The 25,332-nt window shown below is 39.2% G+C and overlaps 1 protein-coding gene across 1 annotated transcript in view; it reads right to left on the bottom strand.

Annotated features, from left to right (window-relative positions):
* LOC141462387 (potassium voltage-gated channel subfamily KQT member 1-like) overlaps positions 1-25,332 on the bottom strand; it is a 538,103-nt gene that overhangs the window by 456,413 nt on the left and 56,358 nt on the right. Inside the window, exons 4-10 of the mRNA XM_074148301.1 lie at positions 21,813-21,891; positions 17,937-18,033; positions 12,587-12,727; positions 5,425-5,535; positions 4,264-4,359; positions 3,281-3,400; positions 411-573 (exon numbers count right to left, since the gene is read on the bottom strand). Of these exons, the coding sequence (XP_074004402.1) occupies positions 411-573; positions 3,281-3,400; positions 4,264-4,359; positions 5,425-5,535; positions 12,587-12,727; positions 17,937-18,033; positions 21,813-21,891 (807 nt within the window). The remainder of the gene's footprint in view (positions 1-410; positions 574-3,280; positions 3,401-4,263; positions 4,360-5,424; positions 5,536-12,586; positions 12,728-17,936; positions 18,034-21,812; positions 21,892-25,332) is intronic.

Below are 25,332 nucleotides of genomic sequence, written 5' to 3'. Positions count from 1 at the left end.
GATGGTGCTTTAAAAATGTAAATATGTTTTTCCTGTTTATTTTCCTTCCTTCAGGCTCTATGTGAGGTAAAGTTTAAAGGTAGGGTAGACCTGGGGAAGTTTTCCATCCAGCTCTGAGATAATTCAATGAAGTAGGATTAACACTATATCCAAAATCTTAATTGAGTTAACTTTGGTAAACAAAGACAGCTCTTTTGGTGTTCATACCATATGAAAAGAGACTAGAGATTTCCTTTAATTTGTGTCTCCCCGTTTTGGTTATGTGATTGTCCTCACATCGTTTGAGGCATCTTGCACTACTGCTTAGTTCTAAATTATTTTTTCACAGAAATTTTTCATTCATCGGTTCAAGTCACTTTAACATTGTCTCTTAAAAAATGCCAAACTAAACATAAGTGAAAGTAAATTACCTCCTGGTTCATCAATGTAGAAAGACACCTTTTTTTTGTCTTCTTGTTCATCAATGTGATCGTAAGTGATCTGCGGAATAGACAAGGCGTTCTCTCCTGGGTTTATTACGGGTGCAGAACCATTACCACAGCCTAGTTTCCCTTTTCTTTTGTATCTTCTAGCCTATGGTAGCAGAAATGGGATGGTATCAGAACATACTATCAAAAGCAGAAAAGTACACATACGAATTTCACTATACAGTAAATTCGTTTGAGTTTTTATTTTATTTTTTTTTTTAAAGAACACAATTGAAATTCAGTGAAAGTTTTACATCCTGGGTTAATGTTTAAAAGTGGCTGATTCTGAATTATCAACTTAAATCTGATTTCATTGTCAGGAGAAAAATGCCTAGCACATTCTGAAAATCTGGTCTCAAGTAAGATTTCTCAAAGTGGATCCAAAACTCAAGGCACCTGAAACACTTATCACTTAAGTATACAACATCTTTCTAAAGTTCTAATTAAGCATAACCATAGACTTTGAATTATGAGCTAGGCACTGTGCAGTCTTTTTAACTACAGAAAATTTCACCTTTTATCAAAAAGGCCGAATTAGGCACACCATGAGAAGATAAATACTTCCTCCTGTCTCAAAAATTGAAGTTCTCCTGATTTTAGAAGCCTAAGAGGCAACCTAATAAACACCCTACAGCTGGTAGATAAGAATGAAAAATGAAGGTTTGAATTTAAGTGGTTCCAAGCAAGGTTGGTCTCCATCTGCCTTTGTGATTAGAAGTGGCCACATATTCACATACTGACAACATGGCCTGTGCTGTCTGCCTCCTGGATGATGCCACCACCTAACTATAGAAATACTGCTTCTCACAAGATAGCATTTTATTTCCAGTCTTCCTGGACTACCTACCCTTTGGCTCTAGTCCCGCTTGGTTCTACTACTCTCACACCTCAAAACAGAGATAAGAAGCATACTTTAACTTGCCTGATGCTCCAGTAACCTTCTGACAAGGAGCTGAGATCTAGGGCTACTGCACTCATTTCTGCAAAGTACTCTGGCCTCTGATGTGACCGCTAAGCAGTTAGCGGAGATCAGCATCAGAGAGAACAAGTATTTGTACATATGAACACAAACAGCTGCAGGTTCAACGTATTCACAAATGGGACAATGTTACGTGGTCTAAGTAAACCAATTCTAATTTATTACAGTCTGTATTCAGTCTTTTGGAATTCATTCTTCTGTTCAGCTCTGCAGCAATTAAACAAAAGTGTGTTCAAAATTAATCAAACAGGGCATGAAAAATAGTAGAAATGGGCATTTGTTGTAGACAGTGGATGCACTACCATGCATCAAAATGCTTCTAAAGGAGAGATTATGGGCTCTCATAGCAGGAAAAGAAACTAGGAATTCTCTGGAGAACAAAATGCTACAACATGCACAACATGATCGATACACATTTAAGTCTTTACAGTAAGAGGCCAGGTAGAGAAAAAAAGAACTGGTCTCCTTTAACAAGAGAAGATGGTCTGTTGGTAAGAGATGAAAGAACCATTACTATGTTCTTGAATTAGGTTTAGCAGTTCTCGGGGAAGTTCACGTTTAATAATATATTAGGGAAGTCCCTCTCACTAGAGAAAACAGAGGGAAAATACTAAGGGCACTAAAAACTCTCTGGTTTTTCCAGGTCTCCCACCTTGGTTTGCTTCCTGTTCAGCAATACATACTACCCAGTCTTACTTCAGCTTCACCCCTTTCTTCGCAGTTTTTCTGCCTCTAGCTATGAAGAAGATTTTACCTTTGCCATGAGACTCTCATACTGCTGTAACACAGAACACTGAATTTCACTGAATTTTTTTTAGAGTTGGAAGGGATCATAGAGATCATCTAGTCCAACTCCCCTGCTGAAGCAGGATTGCTTAGAGAATGCTACTCAGGACTGCATCCAGGCGGGTCTTGAAAATCTCCAGAGAAGGGGACTCCACACCCTCCCTGGGCAGCCTGTTCCAGGGCTCTGTCACCCTCACTGTGAAGAAATTCTTTCTCATATTTGAGTGGAACCTCTTATGTTCCAACTTGTGCCTGTTGCCCCTCGTCCTGGGGCAAATACATGCCCCAAATACATAACAAATACATGCACACAGATCATGCCCATACAGCTTTCTACACGTGCCGTGGGGAAATCGTACTGCAATTCTCTGCTGGGCAACAGTGGGATTTCGCTGCCTAAAACCAGGCCTCTAACATCACTTTAGAAACCCTGGGTATTTGAGCTAGACCTGCTGCAGACCCGGGCCTTTCCAGAAGGGCTGATGAAGGCTAGGCAAACTCACCAATGAAACTACATAACTATGTTTAGGCAATCCTGCCCGTGTAGACAACCACTATTTTACTCCACTGCAGCCACAGCTCAGGAATTTGCCCAAATTTCTACCCACAGTCCCAAATAAGCCTACCACGGAGAGAAGTACTTGAGCAAGACAAGCGTGGATACTGTCATCCACGTTGTTGAATGCAAACATAAATTTTTAAACTATCTTTCTCCTTTCTTCCTGTATGAACTACTATGCAAAATGGGCAAGTGTCATCATTGACTTACACTGCCCTTTAAGAAGGCAGAGAAGACTTCAAAGTAGATAAAATAATGAAGAATTGGAACCTGTCAGACCACCAAGTCAAATTTAAGTTTTTCTGTCCCTCGGGAATATTTCAAGAAAAATTAAACTAACTGTACTGTGGCATGAGGAAAACAATACAACTGTTACAAACGGCTTTCAGCTCTCCAGGTTCTTTGGACATTTCATAAGGATTTTGGCAAATTATCCAAATCAAATTAAAAAAGCAAGAACAGAATAGAGCTCTGCCAACTCTCCATTACCTGTTTTCTCAGACTAGGGCTAGATGGCGCTGGTGGTTTTTGCACCGGTGGTGTAACATAGATCTTCCATGTTGCTGTAGAACTGCAGGATTTCTCTGCTGCATAGCACCGCCACAGAGTCTATTATAAAACCCAAAACCAATAATCTCGGTGAATAAGCAGTCACTGTTGTCCTGCAGGACAGGTAAGTCAGATTTCGCTTCAATTCAAACTGACAGCAATCTTCAATCAACAAAAACATGCTGCAAAGGGTTCTGACTGCAATTACTGTGCTATATACCACACACCACCATGCCTAATACACACCACTCTTCCCTGTGTATAACTGTGTCGAGTATAATTTGCACCAGGAAACATACACTCAGCACACAGCGATCTTCAGTGTGCTCTCTGTAGCGTTCTCCCCAAGAGCTGGGGTCTAACCCTGCCCACAGTAAAAAACAAAAACAAACAACCCCCCAAAAAGTCGATCCCCACAAGCATCATATAATACTGCCGTTTCCCTTTTTCTGCAGTGTGCCACATTTTAGTGCATCATACAATTGCATTCTTTATATTATCATATAGAAAGTTATGCAGGGACATTTTCTAAACTGAGCTGTGTGTATATACGTATATATACCCACATTCATCACCTCAGGATTTGGCAGATGCAGAGGACCTAAAGGAATATAAAAAGTAACTTAGGACTTAAATATTATAACAAAGAGTTTTTACTGTTTTGCCAAATAAACTCTTTACATCCAATTAAAGTCATTAGGCTTGCAAATATCAGATTAGTAAAGCCTCCTGTGCTCACTCGTAAGAGGGGGGACAGGCTAATTCTAATTCTCTGTAATGACTGAAGTGGATCAAAAAGACAAAGTGGTTAAACACAAATTCTAGATTTATAATAAAGGCTAGTAATTGTGACTCTCAGCACTTTAACTACTAAGTCACACTCCCTAATACTCTCCTAAGCATTTAACTGTTAGGGGCCTTACCTGAATTAGAGAAGCTGCAGCTGGGATTTGTCTGTTGAAATGCTTCTGACGTTGCTTCTGTTGTACTTTCAACGCAAAACCAGACCCCAGAATACCCTAAATACAAGAAAAATTACTAGTCAGACTCCAATATGGCTCCACATGTCTAAACCAACCACTTAACGTACAAAATAAACAGACAATTTATAAAAGACTTTCCTAGAAAAAGCGAAGTTCTGAATTTTCAAGTGTCCAGAGTGAAGAAATCTATTTATTCCAGCAAAGAAATCTGAAATTGAGCGTGTTGATATTGGCATCACGTAAATTTAAAAAGCAACGTGTGTGCATTGTTATGATCTACAGGCAACATTAGTCAGAGGCATTCACAGAGGTGGTCACGTTCCAAAGGCAACCCTACACAATGGTGGGAGAAGCAAACGCTCATGTCACATGTCACATCCATAGCTGTTCTTCACACTTGGCTTAAATTCCTCACCACAAGAAAATCCCCACTACTAAAGCCAGAATCCAGTCTGATTTTCCAGGCAAATTGAGCAAAGAAGCCAAAGATATGCTTCATAATTTCAGCATTTCTGTTAAAACTGATAGTTACTGAAGAAATTCTTTGTGTATTCTAATTGTTTGGATGTTATTTTCATTATTTCTCCCCCATTCGGTTATTTGAAGATATAAAAAGCCCAAAGATGCTTTATAGTACCATGAAGGAAAGCAGATGCAGTTTCCTAGACCTGAGCTGTGTGGCAGTGTTCCTCTCCTCACAGGACCCCAGATTTTTCCAATATAGTCATAAAATAGCAGAAAAAAAAAAAAAAAAAAGAAGGAAGTTTCAGCTCCAGCTTTGACACACTGATTAAAAAAAAAAGCTCTCTTTCTCTTTACCTCGCAGAATAGCTTAATTTCTTTGAGCAGTGAAAATTATTCTTACCTCCTTCCTAGGCCACATCTCTCTGAAATGACTGCAGTAAAGATGTAGCAGTTTCATTCATCTGTGTGTGCGTACACAGGTACACAAACACACACTTGAGGACGCACGTGTGCACAAACATTCTGAAGGAACACACCCCCCCATTATTTCCTACCAAAGGCACCAATTTAAAACTACCTAATTGTGAGCCCGAGTCAGACAGACAGTTAAAAAAAAGTGAACCAAGTTCTACTTACCGCTGGCAGAGCAAAGAAAGATATAGCAAATACCGAAAAACAGGAAGCTATTGTCTTCCCAATCCATGTCCGGGGAACTTTGTCTCCGTAACCAATTGTGGTGACCGTTACCTAGGCCAGAAACAAGCATCTGATTCACCGCAATGCAGTACCCTTTTTCCCCCGCAAAAGGAAAAATAAAAGAAAGGAAAAAAGAAAGTATCAGGAGATACACGGGGATCAACAGTGTTTGGGTTCGTATTTAAGGAAGCCACAAGAGTACCCTAAACGTAACCGTAGATTTATCTTGTTTTTACATTCTTCAGCAGGTATTCACAACTGGCCACTGTTTTGGACACAACACTAGGCTGGACTTCGGATGGCTGTTCTCACCGTTTGTATCTGGCTGCTTCCACCCTCCCAAACTGGAAGGATTGTCCCTGTGTGCTTGAAACCGTAGACTTGCAGTCTTTCTGCTTTTGCTTTTAAAACGTAGTTCCGCAGGGTTTGAGGAGAAAGCCTTGGAAGCGCTGACTTGCACACAACTGATGCACTGACATCTGCCAAGCTCTGCGGTCATCAGGCAGAGCCACTAGCTGCAGCAGGGTAAGCTACACACTGGGCTGGCAGGAAGAGGAAGGGACAGGACTAATACCAACTCAGCTGAATCTTCACAGCAGGAGGAGGAACACACAACCCTTCCGTGACGCTTTATCTCCCAAAGTAAATAAGCCAATAGGCCAACAGCTAATACAGCTGAGCCCCGTGCTGAGCTTTTTTACTTCCCCCCACAAATACAGTTCTTTGCCACTCAAAATTCTGTTTGAGACATCATACAGAATCACAGAATGATATGGGGTTGGAATGGACCTCTGGAGATCATCTAGTCCAACCCCCCTGCCAAAGCAGGTCCACCTAAAGCAGGTTGCACAGGAACTTGTCCAGGCGGGTTTGAATGTCTCCAGAGAAGGAGACTCCACCACCTCCCTGGGCAGCCTATCCCAGTGCTCTGCCACCCTCAAAATAAAGAAATTCCTCCTCACGTTTAGGTGGAACTTCTTATATTCAAGTTTGTGCCCATTTCCCCTTGTCCTATCCCTGGGCACCACTGAAAAAAAGACTGGCCCCATCCTCTTGACACCCACCCTTTAAGTATTTATAAGGATTGATCAGATCCCCCCTCAGTCTTCTCTTCTCCAGACTAAAAAGACACAAGTACCTCAGCCTTTCCTCATAAGGGAGATGCTCCAGGCCCCTCATCGTCTTCGTAGCCCTAGCCTACTACTGTACCCGGATCTGCTCATTACCTATCAAGGTGTAGCAAGAGCCAGGTACTCCCTAAGGGATGGGAAGCTCAGAGCAAAAGGAGATAACACAACCAGCAGGGCAATACCTCCCCAGTCAGTGACCCAGTCCCGCAGCACCCAAGCAAAACAGATTAAAAAAAAAAAAAAAAGCATGACCAGGTCTAACTAAGAATGCAGATTATGAAACAATACCACAGCAATGAGGCAGGTCTGACATCAAGCCAGGAAGTCCATCCACAGGCCAGGGTTAGCATCAAGCAAGAGGCAGGTGTCCAGGGCTGAGCTTAAATAGAGGTCCTGGGTCGTTGATCACCTGGTGTTGGTGTGATCCCAGGTGTGGCTGGTCAGGGCCATTAAGGCTTTTTAACCTATTCAGAGCCCTGACACTGCCATAAAATGGTATGACAAAGATGACTTGCACCCCTGGGAAGTGGAAAGCTTCTGATGAGGAAATTAAGAAATCTGTCACCAATACCAGAGCTTTAAATAGAAAAAATGTACTCTGCCTGGGAGCACCAGCCCGAAACCCAGTCCCTCTCCCTTTACTTTGCCTTGAATGGTAGCAGAAATACAGCCAAAACAGACTTAAAAGAATATGTAAATTTTCACTGACTACAAAAGAGGATGTGGCAATACTGCCTTTTATGGGAAAAGTTGCTGCCAAATACTTAGATATTATGCAAAAATAGGCTTCTCTGATGAAACTATCGGCGATAAATGCATAGGAAGGATACATTTCCTCCTCCTTTCTGAGCAGTTCTATGAAGAGTTGGAAGGAAGATTTGCGGGGAAAAAAATGACCAACTACTATCAAACTGAGTTTTTCCAAGTTCAAAAAAAACTAGGCTTGTGTTTATTCATCACGAATTTCTCACTTGATGAAGTCAACTTTGTAGTATCGGTATCCTCTAATGAATCTTGTTGTTTTGAACTGCAAGCTGGTCTCAGCAGGAGCTCTGTCTTGCCAGGTGTTTGTCCAGGTTTAATGTGGCTTGCCCCTGAAGTGACTCAGGTGCTGTGTACTGCCAGCAGTACAAAGAGATGTGTTTGCCAGCTCCCAAAATTAAACCGGACCCCTCCCCAAAAAATTCAGCTTCGAAATGCAGTATGTGTTAGGGGGGAGTAGAGGAAGTTGAAGCAGTGTTTCTTTAACAGCACTTCAGCTCCTCAGTGCACCCAGATGACCCCTTAAAGTCTGGGATTTTTCCTTCCTTTTCCTCTCTTTTTTTTCTTATGAAAGGCCTCTTGGTTTTTTGTGGGTTTGTTTTTCTTTCTTTTTTTTTTTTTTTTTTGAGTTCTCCAGCACTCAGGACTTAAAAACAAACTGCAGTAAATGTTGAGCTACCTTAGCGTTGCTACGGAAGACAGCATGAAAGCTGTAACCACAGAAAAGATGATTTTCCATCTCTACAGCAGGCATTTGGCTGGCAGATTCCTGCAGGTGCCTGAACATGTCTCAAAAAGTTTCTCCCTGGCTACCTTATGAGGGTTCCTTCTTGGTAATCTAATTAGTGCATTGAAGTATGTGGAAATGATTATAAATAATGTAATTCTCTGGCTTTCTTAATCACAATCAGAATCTTTTTCTACTTGTATATCCAAAAGTTATTAGTTATCTGCTCAGAGAATGTTTAATAACTAGGCTTTGAAAAATTACACCTCCTCCTTAACACAGATTTACTATGGCATATTCCAGCTGGTATGCACACGCTCTAATGCAGGCTCTGAAAACATATGTGCACACTTCAAAATAGGAAGAACTCTAATTTAGTAGAAGTCAACAGAGCTGCTCACATGCTTTAAGATAGGCAGGTGTCCTGAAGTTTGAAGAGTTAGCATGCATCAAAAACCATGTTAAATATATAGGGGGTCAAACTGCTACCTCTGGCATGGCAATTTATTGCTGGAAAATCTGAGCAATTGATCCCAAGTAATTCTGCCAGATAACACCAACTTACCGGAGCAACTATTTAACTCAAGTTCAACGGAACAGAATAGTCCACCCTGCAGCAAAACCAATAAGCGTTACCAACAGCAAGAGATGAGCACGGAAAGGCCAACAGAAGAGAAGCTTCCTACATGCCCTTCTTCTTTCCTCAAGAAAAAATACTCAGAAAGGCCAGAAAAACTGCTGTGACATGGGTTGTAATTCTGGCAGGCTGACAGTGCTGTTGGAAATGCTTTTGCATGTGTTCTAACATGCTGTAACTTCTGAAAGTGGCTTCATATAAAATTTCACAAGCCTTTGATATGTCTTTGCAGTTTAATCTGTATGCCTGCCAAATCTAGGTGAAACAACCTTGCATTTAACTGGAGCGAGTTAACATAGTTAGCATTTAATTCCAATTCTCATTCATTCTTTATTTTCCCTTTTCTTCTTATTTAAACCTTTCAGGTCGTTTGTATCAAGTTCAGCAAGCTTGCACTTTCTACTCAGAGCAAAATGTTACCCATAGTACACTCTGTGGTTTTTGTCATAAGACTTTCAAATACTTGCTACCAAGATTTTTTTTTCCTATGATTCAATTTTGAAAGGCAAAAGTGAAATCAAATTTCACTCCCTAGTAACTCCACATCTGTGTTTCTACGTTACAGAAGATTTGAAAAGAAAAAGAAACTGATTCACTTTGTCCTTTGTCACTGTTCCCAGCTGTGAACTGCACCTGCACCGTGACTCACTAATGCTGAGGGGGCCTAGACGTCTGGAAAGCTTAAACAACAATTTAAACAGTGTTCTTCGTGTGCCTCACACAGCTAGAGAAAGACAAAGCTGATTTTATCTTGCTGAAACACAAAACAAGTCAAGTTTTGGAAAACAACAACAAAACCCATTGAAGACTTTGCAAGGCATGGACATACACTTTGAAATACAGATTGCAAATCATCTATCTCAACAAGGCAAAGTAAATTTATTTGTTGGTCTTCGTAAGGGAACTCCTTTTAAATCCCTTTTAAACTCCTTTCAAATTAAGTCCAAAATATTAACAAAATATGCCTGCATAAACAACACATCCTGACTTTTTTGTCCTTAATTTTTTACTTTCTACTTAAATCAAGGCCATAGCTTCTACCATTTAAAAATATTTTGTAATCCATATCTAAACATCCAATGCAACTCATAAAGCAAGCTGTGGATAACTAGAGCTGAAACAATAAAAAAGAAGGAAAGGGAGAAAAAGTAAATCAGCTTCACATGGAATTTTTATTATATGTAGAAATAACCCTGCATGAATATACATGCACAGAACTGGATGCTAAAAAACATAGCTAGTTCTGGAACCATAGTTCCTAAACTGATTGCTGAAAATCCTTTTTTGTTTTCCACCCTACCTTGTTCACCTCAGTTTGATAAAGAGTTCCTCTTCCCTCCCATTCAGGTCTGAATTTGGGCGTTTCTGGTCTTTTGCAGTTACGGGCCTAGGAATTACTTTATGAAACACCAAAGACATAGAACCATAGAATCATCTAGGTTGGAAAAGACCTTTGGGATCGTCGAGTCCAACCATCTACCCTACACTACAAAGTTCTCCCCTATACCATATCCCCCAACACCACATCTAAACGACTCTTAAACACATCTAGGGATGGTGACTCAACCTTCTCCCTGGGCAGCCCGTTCCAGTGTCTGATCATTCTTACTGTGAAGAATTTCTTCCTGACGTCCAGTCTAAACCTACCCTGTTGCAGCTTGAATCCATTCCGTCTTGTTCTATCGCTATTTGCTTGTGAGAAGAGCCCAGCACCAACCTCTCTACAGTGTCCTTTCAAGTAGTTGTAGAGAGTGATGAGGTCACCCCTCAGCCTCCTCTTCCTCAAACTGAACAGCAAACATGAATCACCATCCTTTAATGATTACATATTAAATTAAGACCTTCTTATTAATAAACTATATGCTTTCCGTTTCTTTCACTGGACTCATTCTAACTCACGCAGTGCTATGAACTATGCTAGAAAAACTTATGAGATATTTCTCATAGATTTAGCTGAACTAGCGTAAACTTTTATGGGAGCCCCTAACGCTGCTGAAGTTCCCACAAGCAGGCCCACTTTTAATTAAGTGTACTTCACAGGCTATTAGTAGCTAAACCATTAGTAAAAACAGAAACAGTAGCTGCCTTCCACCGCATTCAGCCACTTGAACACTGGTATTTGAGCTGAACTGCTCAAATAATAGCAGAATAAGCGAGCCTCTGTACTGGTTTGTTTTTTTAAAGTAGACATGGGGTGTCTTTCATAATGCCTATTACACCCTAATTGTTTTACTTTTGCTTTTAAAAAAGAGCACAATCTGTGCTTCTGGGATATTTATTCCTCTCCTCCACTAGCTAGAGGTTATCTTTTGTCTATAACCATGAGGTTTTATGTTCTGAAAACCTTAAATCATAAGTCTATAGAGGACTTTAACAAGTGATTGTTGTATGGGTTAATTCATGGCTTCGTTTCTTCCCAGCACATTAGGTAATCAGGTCCATCTGGCCATTTAGTGGATTTTTCTTTTTTACTAGTCGTCTTGCTTTGCACAGCCATAGGTGATACTCTGCAAATGAAATGAATGCCTGACAACCTAATGACAGAAATTTAATGTTTAAAAGATTTTTACTCTGAACCACTTAATAAGTGGTAAATCAGGGTACATGTAATATAATCTATATTTCTCTATACTTCATTAAAGTAGAGGCTTACAGAGCACCCAAGTTAAGCATTAGAAACATGTATCTATTAGGAATTTTTTGTCTGTCTTCCAGATTTACTCACCAGTTTACTTTGATGTGGATGATAAACAATTGGTTTATGGCCCAATAACTATATTGGCATTTTTCAAGTCTATCATCTAAGAACAAATCCAGTTTATTTTGTTTCAACTCATTCTTGGTATATATCCTTCCGTCTCTGGAAGTTGGTGGCTCTGCATCTGTTCTAGTCCTCTCATTTTTCTCTGTCACTAACACTGATGTGATGAATCTCCTTGGGTTTGTAATAATGAGACAGCCAAGTCATAAAATATATGAGGTGCTCTGCGCTGGTGGGGAAAAGGGACCACAAGAGAAGAGATGGTTTGTGCAACAGCTAATAACGAGGGAAAGCATGAGTCACTGTGAGAAACATGATAAGAAGAGCCATACGAAGGGAGTATAGAAACAATCCGGTCTCTTACTCTGTTCTATAGCTATCTATTCCATTTTCAACTGATTCTGGGCATGCACACAATAATTACCACAATGCTTTCATAATCCCAGTTCCCCTTCATGATATTTTTTTCTTTATGTCACCAAAGATTTGCACTGACCCTGACTGCTGATTGATATCCAAAGTAGTTGAATCTGTGAGGCTTTGCCAGCTGCTTTAGATGGAGCTATTTACCTTTACAGTGAATCATGGAATTATTTTTTTAAAAAAAAACAGGAGCCTGTAACCTGCAGCAAAGTCTGCACTATTACTGAGAGAGTGAGCTCTACACAAAAAGATGCAAAAAAATAGGGTCATAAACCCAACTTCCACAAATAGAACATACTTTTAAAGTTATGCACCTGTTGCAGATAATTAAGTAGAGTTTAAAAGAAGTGGTATAGGTTTTGGAGGGCATTTATACTCTTTTTGAAATGTGGAATTCAATGTGAACTTTTTGTGTCTGTAAACATTCAATATCCTTTGCTAAGGACTTGGTGTCATGCTTTTGCAATAAAGTTTAATACCAAAATAATTCAATTGTATTTATTATATTTTCCTTGTATCCTTTTTAAAAGGTCGACGAGCTTCCCTACAGACATACATTCTGCAAAGAAAGAAATGCCAGTTTTTTTTTTAAAAAGATCACAACTTAAACAGAAAATCTTACGCACTAAGTTTGCACTTGCATTTTGTTGGTAAAGACTTACCACACCCCACCAAAGGGCATCAGCATAGCTGGAGAAACCCGTCTTTCCATCCTCATCAACTGCATCTTTCTCAGCAAGGTAAACAAAATAGGATGAAAAAATTAATCCCAAGAATCCAATGTACAACGTGGTTATGAGTTCCTGTTAAGAGAAAAAGCAAACAAGTACATAAGGTTTACATCATATATATATGTATTATATCATTGTAAAACACTGGAAGTATCTGGGAGGGTTTTTGCATCACAGTAGAAAAAATGAATAAGTTCCATTTGAGATATGAGATTTGCTTCCAGTAAAACCGTTGTTCAGTGACTTGTTTTCTATCCATATTGGACTAAAGAATTCAAGAATCCATCATTTATACAAAATCATTTGGACACCTAAATGGAGGGTGGGACATATCTCCTGTTTCATGTCTTGTAAATGGGAATCATTCCATTTAACTATCCACACAAAATACCAAATGTTAATGCATTTTAAAAATAGCAAAACAGCGTTAGAAAAGCACTTTATGAACAGTAGGCTAAAATAACGGTTAAGAAATAACAACCATGTCTTGTGATTATGACCATATCTAGGCAATAAACTCTACTATCTGATACTTCGATTGCTTAAGAATGAATATTGATACCTTAACAGTTTCATGTTAAGATAAAACGAAATCTTAAGGTGCAATATGTTAGGTGTGTTAACCTCTACTTCAGTCCTGAAAAATACAGTCTGTTTGAGGCTAGGCTGGTTTCTTAGAAGGGATTTTCATTAGGGCATGATACAGTGCTTGTGAACGTATCAGTTTCTCTATAGATGTTTCTGTAGGAAAGTTGTATCGGAACTGATGCGATTTAGATACAGGATAGTTAGAATCTTCTGGGAAAATAAGCTTGCACATTTAAACAAGCCAAAATGTGGGGCGTCACAGATGCAAAAATGTGTAAAGTTTATAAAAACAGCACTACTTCATAATCAAATGAGATATTCACCCACCCCTCAGGAAAATCCAATACCTAGTTATGTGGGAAAACAGCTTATTTTAATTACTTAAAGTTTACTGTGCCTCAATAGTTAACACATGGAATCACGGAATTGTCAGAGTTGGAAGGGACCTTCTAGAGATCATCTAGTCCAACTCCCCTGCCAAAGCAGGGTTGCCCAGAGCACATCACTCAGGACTGCATCCAGGCGGGTCTGGAAAATCTCCAGAGAAGGGGACTCCACACCCTCCCTGGGCAGCCTGTTCCAGGGCTCTGGCACCCTCACCCTAAAGAAGTTTTTCCTTATATTTAAATGGAACTTCCTGTGTTCCAGCTTGTAACACATATTATTCCTTTATTTTCTTTGCACATATTTAGCCATCTTTATTATGAAACACTGTAGTACTACATCTTCGTTGGCATCTTCCTTAAATTCTTGACAGAGTTATTTTTCTTTCCTTGGATCCAAACCAATATGGGAATTAAAATATTCCCATAAGATAAATTTAAAATTAAAACCTGTCTAAGAAGGATTGCCTCTACTTATAAAGTGCGTCCGGTTTTCACAGATATTCTCTAACACTCTACCATGTTTCTTAAACTGTGAAGGAAAGTTCAGGTTTTGTCACCAAACTTCCTTCAGATTTTTTTTTCTTCTTTTTTTTTCATTTCCTTATAAGAGCTTCCTGGGAATATGTAGCCCTGGTAGCTAATAGTTGCATGCAGCAGCGGAAACTATAGATACTCTTCCTTCTATTATAGCACTAATTAAAATCTAGCTTCAGCAAGTTTTTAAGCAATCTTGGCACAAGGCAAAGTAGGTGCTTTTTCTCTAATCATTTAATAATGACCTAAAGAATGAATTTTGATAGTATTAAGTTTTGCCTATGGGCAAGTCTTTTAACCTAAGCCTTAACTTTTTGCAGGCCTGTTTGCTAAACAAGGCAGCGGAAAGAGGAAATAAAACTTGGATTTTCAGAAGTTCAAATTTCTACGGTGGCCACCTTTCTTTTCTCATCTTCTTCTCTAATGATAACGGTACACTCTGTACTTGTAGATATGACTTCATTGCTCTGAAAAGTTCCTTATGGTTACATTTATAGTTGACTATTTTAATTTCTCTAATTTTTCAACACTTTTTGCTTTGCCTACACAGTATTTTTTTAATGCAAGATGAAACCATTTAACACCTGAGACTGTAAGTTCAGTGATCCATAGAAAATTACAACAGAAATGGAGACTAATTCTTGTTGCCTGCTTACAAAGAAAACACTCTGCTTTCATCTCTAGTGGATTTGTGACTTCCTTCCACGTCAACAGAAGTCTTTTAGTTACACTTGATATGTTCCTTACATCTCAGATATTACAGGTTACTGAAGAACGGCCTTCACTGCTTTCTTTTAATTTTGTCTCAGAGGACAGAATTAGAGAGTAGATAATAACCGGAATACTTCTGTGTTAAGTGCTGGCTTTTTGAGAAGTGGGCAGAAAAATATGCTTTTCAGAAGCGCTATGCATGGTCTTATGAGATTCAATCAAACAGGTTGAAATAGCAACAGAACTACTCAGGTTATTTCCCCACTGGCACCTCAGCTCCAGTCCTATTCATCTGAAGACTGAACTCTTGTTAAGTAAAGCCCAGATGCAAATGTAATTGCCTTAGATTTATTCTAAATGTCACTCTATGTTAAACACCTATAGAGAGACAAAATACTACATGCCTATATTTAATTATTAAGAACAATGGCAGCAATCTTATACATACTGCATCTAAGGGAGAGTGAGTAAGATTTTAAAATAATATGTGCTTCAAGAAATACAGATAGAGTAGTATCTATCAATGTCAAATAGTATGAATTGATACACGGTCTCAAACCAAAGAGCATTTTGCAGAAATCAGGCCTCACATTGATAAGAATTTTTAACACATAGGAGCTTAAGAATGAAGAGAGTTGCCTAATCCAAATGCCTGTTTTCAGCAAGGACTTTCAGATATATATATACACACAAAGGGAACAGCAAGAACAAAAAACAAATATGCACAAAAGTAAATCTGAGTATTGAGAGACTTGAGTCAACCCATTTTTTTAACTTAGATTTGTATTTTCAGTGACTATAAGGACCAAACAATATAAAATTCAACACTGAGGAAAAATAGAAGAAAATCCCAAATCCACAACTCATCAGTTACTTCCTCCTCAAAGCAGTAGAAGACCTCACAAAGCAAGGTGACGAATAAGTAAAACTAATGGAGAGGCTTACAAGCTGGAGCTGTATTGGCTAACTCAGTTTTTCAGTTAGCTGCATGATTTTTCCATGTCTTTCCATTACCACATGACTCATGTTTTGTTGCTTTTGGCAAGAAATGCTTGTATAAGCTCAACCTGCTGAAAATAGAAGAGCATCCTGGCCAACTTGGGCTTGAGTGAGCCAATACAGCTATATGTGAAATTCCAAAACACATGGAAATCATTGGTGACAACTTTAGTAAGCTCTTCTGGGCCCGCAGAGTTCCAAGTGCCTGTTATTTTCACAGGTCACAAAGATGTGAATTTATTTTCTCACATTGTTTAAGGGTTTAGGCTTCCATTTATTCTGAAAGAGTACCAAACTCAACAAATAAATGAGGGCCTTGTACTCTGCCTGTAAAGAAAAAGCAGCTGAGGTGGTTTGGTTTTGTTTTGTTTTTTAAACAAAAATTTCTTTAAGAGACTGGACAGGAATAAAGGTTCTATTCTCCCTTCTGTTTGGTCCCATGCTAGGTTTTCAGCTACACTTGTCCAATGTCAATACAGAACTGCGTGTTTGATTTTTTTTTTTTATTAATGTGTTAGTGGGTGATCTGCTTTGACAAGTACTAAGATCTGTAGAGTTTTATGTATCATCATAATCACTTCTTTGGATTAGGAGAACTTCAGGTGCGTTTATTCATAAATTCAAGGGTATTTTTTTTCCTTTTAAATCACTGAACTTATTTACGTTTGTGACATTTAAGATTTAAGTGTTATATTTTGGAGATAGTATTTCCAGATTCTTGACTAAAACTCTGAACACCCACAGGAAAAAATTTTCTCAAACACCTCTGTCAGTAAGGTTAGCAAATGTTGAGAAAGTGTATTTGGATACCAGCTCTGCCCTAGCTAGATATCCAGGCAATGTGACCATAATAAATGAAGACCACACAGACTTGGAGCATTAAAAGTCATCCTGCTGTACAGGATGAAAGTAGGCTTTATACTAGAGCACTTTTAAAAGATTTATTTCAAATTGGAACTTCGGTGTGCATCAATGCTGCACAGTCATCGTGACATAAAATTTCCTACAGCACTGGGGGAGAAAAATAAAGGAAGGAAAAGTAACTTTCAATATTGAATTAATCTTTTGGATTAAGCACCTCCCATTCTCTGCCCCAGAACAATATTTTTCTAAACAGCAAATGAAACAATGTCTGTGTGGAAATCTATAACTATTTGTCAATATCTGGAAAACAAATTTATACTCATAAAAAGTAGGTTAAAGAACCATCCTTACAAGTCTGATGTAAATATTCATAGCACAGTATTAGCCCTCCATAGTATGGTATGCTACGCAAGATTTAAAGGCTAATGATACCAGTTTATTATTATGTTCATAAAGCTAAGTCGGCTTTTCATCAAGAGATCCCATGAGGCCACAAAAAGAAGCCTTCAGCTATAATTTTTTCAAAGTCTGCACTAAAACATATACGCTTTTCCTGCTTAATGAACTTTTATACAGAATAACTGTTTCAAAGCTTTAACAGACGTGTAACTATTGACAGCCACGTTTACCTCTGTGACTATACCCTTGAAAAAGTAACCTTATTATAACTATAGTTACTATATTTTAACTTATAAGTTATTATAACTACAAGTAACTAGATTATCATAACATAGTTAGTACTTTTATTTATAGAATGGAATAGAAAATTCCTTATTCAGACAAGAGAAAATAGAATAATTCAAATAACTGACTTGTTCTATCAAGGTTTTTCCACTAGTGTTTGTTTTTCCACAGATCAACCAAGCTAGGAACACATCTTCTGTGAAGACAGTGGACAGTATTTGCAATATGAAAGGCAGCTCACATAACCGCATTTAATAAATTATATTGAAGGATAATACCAAAGAGTGCAACAGTTAATTTCAAAAAAATACTGATGCTGATACCCTGTTAACCACTGACCTGAAGTACAGAATAGCGTTCCCATTTTAGAGGTAGGAAGAAACACATGATGGACTTTTAAAGTATTTTTTCTCCTGCAACAGTAACTTTTCTTTTAAACCAGACTAAGATTTGAAGTACATGAAAAGAATATACTAAAGCAAACAAAATGCTGGGGATCTTTAAAGATCTAGTACCTGACGATGTATGAAAACAACTGATCCTAATAGTCGCCAGGTGCCACCCTGTCGATCTACATGAAGCATGCGAAGTATCTGGAGAAACCGGATCCCTCTGTCAGAAAAATAGGACATTAAATAAAACTTATGTTTGAGAACAATACTGCTCTATCTATACATATTTGACTACCTTCACTAACATAACGCCATATTAGGGAACTGGGATAGTATTGCCTCTGGCTAGGGTTTCATCTTAGACTTGAGACGACTCAGTAGACAGCACATTTAGATCACATTTCATTACGTTCAAATATATTCAGGAATATTGACTAGGACACCAATTAGTTAAAAGAAGAAGAAAAAAAAACAAAACTCATGCTTTCAAAGTCAGAGGATACTTGTATATTTTACCTGATTATGATTCTCAAATGCTTCCTTTCCAAGCAAAACCAGTGCTTCAGGCTTTGCTAAGATAAATATGAGCAAATTTTTTTCTCTATTTGCCAAAAGCAGAAAGTGAATTGAACATGGTATTACTGAAGTCCTTTATGTGTAAGTTACAGAAGTCATTTAATTGGAAATAGATACAGTCCTATGTGACTTTAGGACAATAACTGAATCAAAAACTCCAAATATTTTCAACTAAAGAGAAAAAATTATCCATATGGTTCTTCAGCAGGATTTTATTCAATGGAAAGATTTCATTCCAGTCACCCTTTTATCAATGAACTTTGTTTGCCTACACTCATCTTACTATCTTTTCACTGAAACAAAACAGTGAAGAGCAGGAAAGGATGAATGTTGAATTCAACTACCTGAAAACTTTTCACTAGAAGTATTTTTAGCTCTTTTTAGCTACCCTTAAAATTTTGTTGGTGGTGGTTTTTGGTTTTTAATTCAATCTTCTTAACTCAATTCCACTGTGGCTGCATTTTTCTGGGTTACACCAACAGGTAGGAAAATCAGAATGGTGCCATCCTCAGTCACTGGAAAGGCAAACTGTCTTCAGAAGGACCCAACTTTTCCTTTTTACAGAAAGCAGGTGTTCTGACCTTTCACAGCAGACAGTCAAACGACCAAATGGTTGTCATTTTTTTGGAAAACTCACACTAATCCTGACTATCAAATCACATATCAGTGACTGGGCATATGAACACCAGGTTTTTTTATTTCTTTGATATGCCATTGGAATAATAAATTTAATTAGCTGGGAACTTAAAAATATGCACTTAAAACCTGTTAATTAAAACATGAGTCCAAGAAGAATTGCAAGACTACCAAATACATGAGCACCAATAGACTTCTGTAATGTTATAGCTCATTGCCTTATGTCAGGACAGGTGAGAGTTACATGTAGCTGTCCTGTACAATTATTAGACACACTTCTTGATGCCTCGACCCAATGGCAGTTCTTGATTTTCCTGTCTCTGTTGTACCTGAGGTGGTTACGGTGATGTTACTGCCAAGAGCTGACATGCATGTTATAGGCTGGCAGTTTTACAAATAAAGATTAAAAAAGAAAAACAAAATAGTGAACAAGAAACTCCAGATACACAGCCTCTGAACATAAAAACCCCATTTCCTCTGAAAAGAAATTCATTGGAATGAAGATCAATTTGGTGTACTTGAAACAGTAAGGACAGAAGGCTGTAGGACTCCGCTGTGTACTGTGCAGTGCTACTACAGAGCCAGTCTCACTGGCTGCTGCAGGGATGAAAACGTCAGCCTGTCACACCTGACGGGTGTGGAGCTTGCAACTTCATTCTACAAGAAAACAACCTAACTGCGAGCACCCACGCTTTCTGGGATTGCTGGGATTTAAGGGAGGTCCAGCCAAAGAGGACCATAACAGTATACCTTAAAAGCAACAAATGCAAAGGCAAGGCTATGAGATTCATTCCTTCTTAATTCAAAACCAGCCACTCACATCACAGTTCTGAGGAAACCTGATGGGACTAAGACTTGCCTGACCCAGAAGGTTTTTCAATGGGGCAATAACAACAATGCAGAGACATGTGTTAAGTTTCTCTGGCAGAAAGCATTCTGAGCTGTAGGACAGTGACTGTATAATTTAACACCAGCAAAGGCTGCGCTGAGCCCAAAGCCACCTGGGTTCACAAATAAACACACAGCAGGCCTCTTCATTAAGGTCCTTCCTACGCTTCTAGTTAAATTAAACAAAATCTTGAGAATTTTCACATTCATCCTCCTCCTACACCAGCTGATAAATCACATTCGAGCTGCCTGTGTGAGTCCTTATCGTCATGCAAGGATTAATATTCAAAGGTAATAGTTACCTTAAAAATACTTCATACATGTAGTTCCCTCCAGTGTTCATCTACCCAGCTAGACAGTTTAGGCAGTACTGTACAGTCGCAATTCCCAGTGATCAGACTGCATTGGAAATCAGAGGTTTGTAACAGAACATGCAGCCCATCTTGCAAGTTAAGTTAGAAGGAGTGGGAAGTACACCTATTCTGCGTATTCTTCCTTTCTTCTATTTACCCACTTCTCAAAACAAGCATGCAGTACTCCATGCAAGCTGAACAAACACTGTAGACATCAAATGTTTCTGGTTCATGTACGGTATGAGTTACTTGTGCCAAACAAATCCACCAAAGCCGAATTACTCTTTAAACAAAGTAATTACTCGTGCTCAAAAAGTACCAAGTTAACTGCTGTCTGGGTTACTTCTTAAATAAAGTGATGTTCTGTAATACACTTTTGTCTCAGAGAGCTGTTTGATGTTTTATATAGGACATAATAGAATCATAGAATCATAGAATCGTCCAGGTTGGAAGAGACCCTTGGGATCATCGAGTCCAACCATCTACCCTACACTACAAAGTTCTCCCCTATACCATATGCCCCAACACCACATCTAAACAGCTCTTAAACACATCCAGGGATGGTGACTCAACCACCTCCCTGGGCAGCCTGTTCCAATGCCCGACCACTCTTTCTGTGAAAAATTCTTTCCTAATGTTCAGTCTAAACCTACCCTGTTGGAGCTTGAAGCCATTCCCTCTCGTTCTGTCATTTTAGTTACCTGTGCGAAGAGACCAGCACCAACCTCTCTACAGTGTCCTTTCAAGTAGTTGTAGAGAGTGATGAGGTCTCCCCTCAGCCTCCTCTTCCTCAGACTAAACAGTCCCAGCTCCTTCAACCGCTCTTCATATGATTTGTTTTCCAGGCCCTTCACCAGCTTCGTTGCCCTCCTCTGCACTCGCTCCAGCACCTCGATATCTCTCTTGGATTGAGGTGCCCAAAACTGGACACAACACTCCAGGTGTGGCCTCACCAGTGCTGAGTACAGGGGCACAATCACCTCCCTACTTCTGCTGGTCACGCTATTTCTAATACAAGCCAGAATGCCGTTGGCTTTCTTGGCCACCTGGGCACACTGCCGGCTCATCTTCAGCCGCTTGTCAATTAGAACCCCAAGGTCTCTTTCTTCCAGGCAGCTTTCCAGCCACACTTCCCCAAGCCTGTAGCAATGCACGGGGTTGTTGTGGCCCAAGTGCAGAACCTGGCACTTGCCCTTGTTGAAACTCATGCCATTGATTTTGGCCCAAATAATAATGTTTCTTTAAAAATATTTAAAATTTTAAAAAAAAATTTAAAATAATGTTTCAAAAATAATGTTTCTTTAGTTTCTTCTTCTTGGATTCAGCATTCACATCATTCTTCACATGCCTTGTTTCTGCACTCTTGTTTCCCAACCAGTGACTGAGCACAATAACACACAGTCTTCCACTATCCAGTGTTTCAATATAATAACTTTTTCTGTATTAGGAAAATTACATATACCTCTGACTCAGAAACTGGGAAAATAGAGATACATGTAATATAGCTCTGTGGTTGTGAAGAGCTACAGTCACTAGAAGAACATACCTTATTGCAGAGGTGGCAAACACCTGTCCATTAGATCCTATGCTCAGAACAATAATTGAAGCTACTACCACAATTAGATCTGTTTAAAAAAAAAAAAAAAAAGAAAAAGAATGTATTAAACAGTAGCTCTCAGCACTTAAACATACAAATACAGACTGAGGAAAGCACTTTTAAAAAGCAATTAAGTTAGGTGAAATTTGGTGGGCAGTAAGTTAATGTAATAGTTGCACATCGAAAAAACAATGACTACAGTTTCTTCCATGTTGAATTTAATAACAGAAATTTTAAAGATCCTGACAGATCAGGCAGCTTGCCACAAAACCAAAAATGGCAACAGCATATGCACACCCTGGAAATGAATCTACGGTTTGACCCAAGGGTCTTAATTTAAGGGGGAAAGTTAGGCTCTGCTTCGATCAGTAACAAAAGGCATACAGACAAGTATCACATGCAAATATACACAAATACACTTAGTTTAAAAATTGTACCAAAGCTGTGAAGCCAAGCTTTCAAACTTCAGGGAGCTGTCAGAACAATTGTTGCTTAAAAGGAATCAGAGTTGTTGGTTTACTTTGTGATATAGTCTTTAATGGTATGAAAAAATAATTGTTTCCAGAGTTCCATTTTTTTCCACAACTCCACAGTTTACACAGTTCCAGCATTATACGATGCAAATGAGGGATTGTGTTCACAGTGCCAGCATCCCGTATTTTCTCTTATCCTAGTTCAGTGAACCGGTCTATTGCTTTTAATTATTGAACCCTACTCTGACATTATTCTGAGAAGACTTTTTTCTAATTTCCTCACGGGCATTTCTGTGGTAATCCTCTTTAGAGCATCTAAATGCTTCACTTTCAAATTCTAACCAGAAAATAAAGGACAGTATTATAAATGGGTAGCAAATGTAGACAGAACGAGGAAAAGTTTTGGTAAATTTTCCTTGCCAGTTTTAAACAAGCGGTACCTTATTCTTCAGAGCACTTAACATTATATAGCACTTCAAAAAAAAACCGGTGCCCGCTGACTTCACTTGCAGCTGTGAGAGCTCAGAACCTCTGTAACTTGACTTCAAAGTCTTCATTTGGACACCCAGAAAATGAGGCACACTTGTGAAAACTGATTTAAATGACTGCCACAGAGTTTCCACGTAATGCCTAGGCAAGATGCAGGATAGAATCCAACTTCAGAGGCAACAACAGTTGCCTTCAACAAGAGTAACTTTTTTTTCCTCTCCTTTAAACATTCTCCTGCCTCATTCACAACCACGTAGTTGCTGCAACAAATATTGCAGCAGTTGTGTAACCAACAGTATCCTTCACTCTCTGGATTATTTTCCAGTAATAGTCTGAGTTTTGCTGTAAAAGCAGGATTCCTCCCTGAGAGATAGCCCTCAATCAGTTTAAAGACTGTACTACAATAATTGTACATTTCTGAAAATGAAAATACGTATAGGGAGGGATAAGTTAAGGCTACAGAAAGAGCTTCCGTTTTGGGATAAGCTAACTTTTTAGTATCTACTCTTCCAAATTTTTTATGCTGTTCCTTTATCATGTGCTTGTGTGAACACACGTATGTAAACGCTCGGAATTTAGAGGGAGTTTTCTTCCCATTGCATCATAATACAGATCTTTGCCCCAAGCAAATGGTCCTTACTAAACTATCAGACATATACATATGCATCCGATGACCATCACTGAAGGAGGAAAAGATTGGCATTTAGGAAATTAGTTTCAATCAGGTAGCGACAGAAACAGATTATATTTCTACTTTCCACTTTTCTGAGAGTGTGTTCTAGATTGTACAGGTATTTCAGTTTTTCCTCAAAACCTGTTCTTCTATCTCTGCTTCTTCTTTGTTCCTAATTTTCATACTAGTTTAATATCTTTAGGCTTCTTATACTAATCCCAGTTTACTGGTTCAAACAGTCTTATTTTATGCTCAAGGTCTTCAGCCTATCCTTCTGTGTTTACACTACCACCTTTCAATCCCATGTATTTTTAGTCACTGATTTTTTCCTTCAACTTCCTCCTTGCTTGTCAGTCTCTTTATACCTCCTTCTCCTAGACCCTTACATCAGCATCCATCCTCCTCTCATTTCACTGAGTCTATATGTCCCAGTCCTTTCCTCCTACCCTGCCAATTCACCTCCGTATTCGAGCCTGGTATTTTTCCTTTCCATGTGCCCTGGGCAGTTTCAGGAAGAGCGCTATAAAACCAAAATCAACAGATTTTTCACTTCCAGCCCCAGCACCGCTGTTCAGAGAAACCTGAAATTTGCATTGTGCAGGCTCACTGCAGATTGAATCTTTGAAAAATACAGGGTCATTCTCCAGCAGAGCTTTTTAAACATAAACAAGCTACCAGTTTTTCAGAGGTTTGCTAGTCAGTCATCTTGAAGATGATTTTCACTGATGATAATCAAAAAGCTATTTTCTCATTAAGTATCAAGTATCTGCTTCAAAGTGTAGAAGTGCTAGTGCTTCTGCCAGAACCGCCTTTTTCAGGAACAGCTTAAACATTTTGCATGAAATGTCTTCACGAGACTCAAACTGAAGCAGGCACTTGGCATGGAAAATATCAGGATAAAGAGCCAATGTTTGTTTAAATAACTTCTCCACTATAACAAGCATTAGGATTTAGATTAGCATTACATTAGTATTTATGATAGCTTTTAAATAAGGAAGTGTCAGGAAGCCTTGGTAATTTTACACATTGAATTCCAGTGATTTAGAAACAACGACATGTGGATATCCTTCAAAAACATTCTACCTACTTACATGTTGGCAAACATCTCTGTGCGCGCACAAGAGGCGTAGAGAGACAAAAATGACACAATCACCTCCCTACTTCTGCTGGTCACGCTATTTCTAATACAAGCCAGGATGCCGTTGGCTTTCTTGGCCACCTGGGCACACTGCCGGCTCATCTTCAGCCGCTTGTCAATTAGAACCCCCAGGTCTCTTTCTTCCAGGCAGCTTTCCAGCCACACTTCCCCAAGCCTGTAGCGCTGCTTGGGGTTGTTGTGGCCCAAGTGCAGGACCTGGCACTTGCCCTTGTTGAAACTCATACCATTGATGTTGGCCCAATGATCCAATCTATCTAGGTCTCTCTGTAGAGCTTCCCTATCCTCCTGGGAATCAACACTCCTGCTTAACTTGGTGTCATCTGCGAACTTGCTGATGATACACCCTATGTCTATGCAGCCCTGAGGAAAGGGACTTGGGGCTGCTGATTGACGAGAAGCTGGACATGAGCAGGCAATGTGCTCTCGCAGCCCAAAAGGCCAATCACATCCTGGGCTGCATCAAAAGAAGTGTTGCCAGCAGATCCAGAGAGGTGATTCTGCCACTTTACTCTGCTCTGGTGAGACCTCACCTGGAGTACTGTGCGCAGGTCTGGAGCCCTCAATATAGAAAGGACATGGACCTGATGGAGCGGGTCCAGAAGAGGGCCACCAAAATGATCAGGGGGCTGGAGCACCTCTCCTATGAGGACAGACTGAGGGAGCTGGGGTTGTTTA

The sequence above is a fragment of the Numenius arquata genome, chromosome 1 (assembly GCF_964106895.1).
Source record: "Numenius arquata chromosome 1, bNumArq3.hap1.1, whole genome shotgun sequence".
NCBI lineage: Eukaryota > Metazoa > Chordata > Aves > Charadriiformes > Scolopacidae > Numenius > Numenius arquata.
Note: the sequence above shows the minus strand (reverse complement) of the source record. Positions and strands in the feature narration are given on the sequence as shown.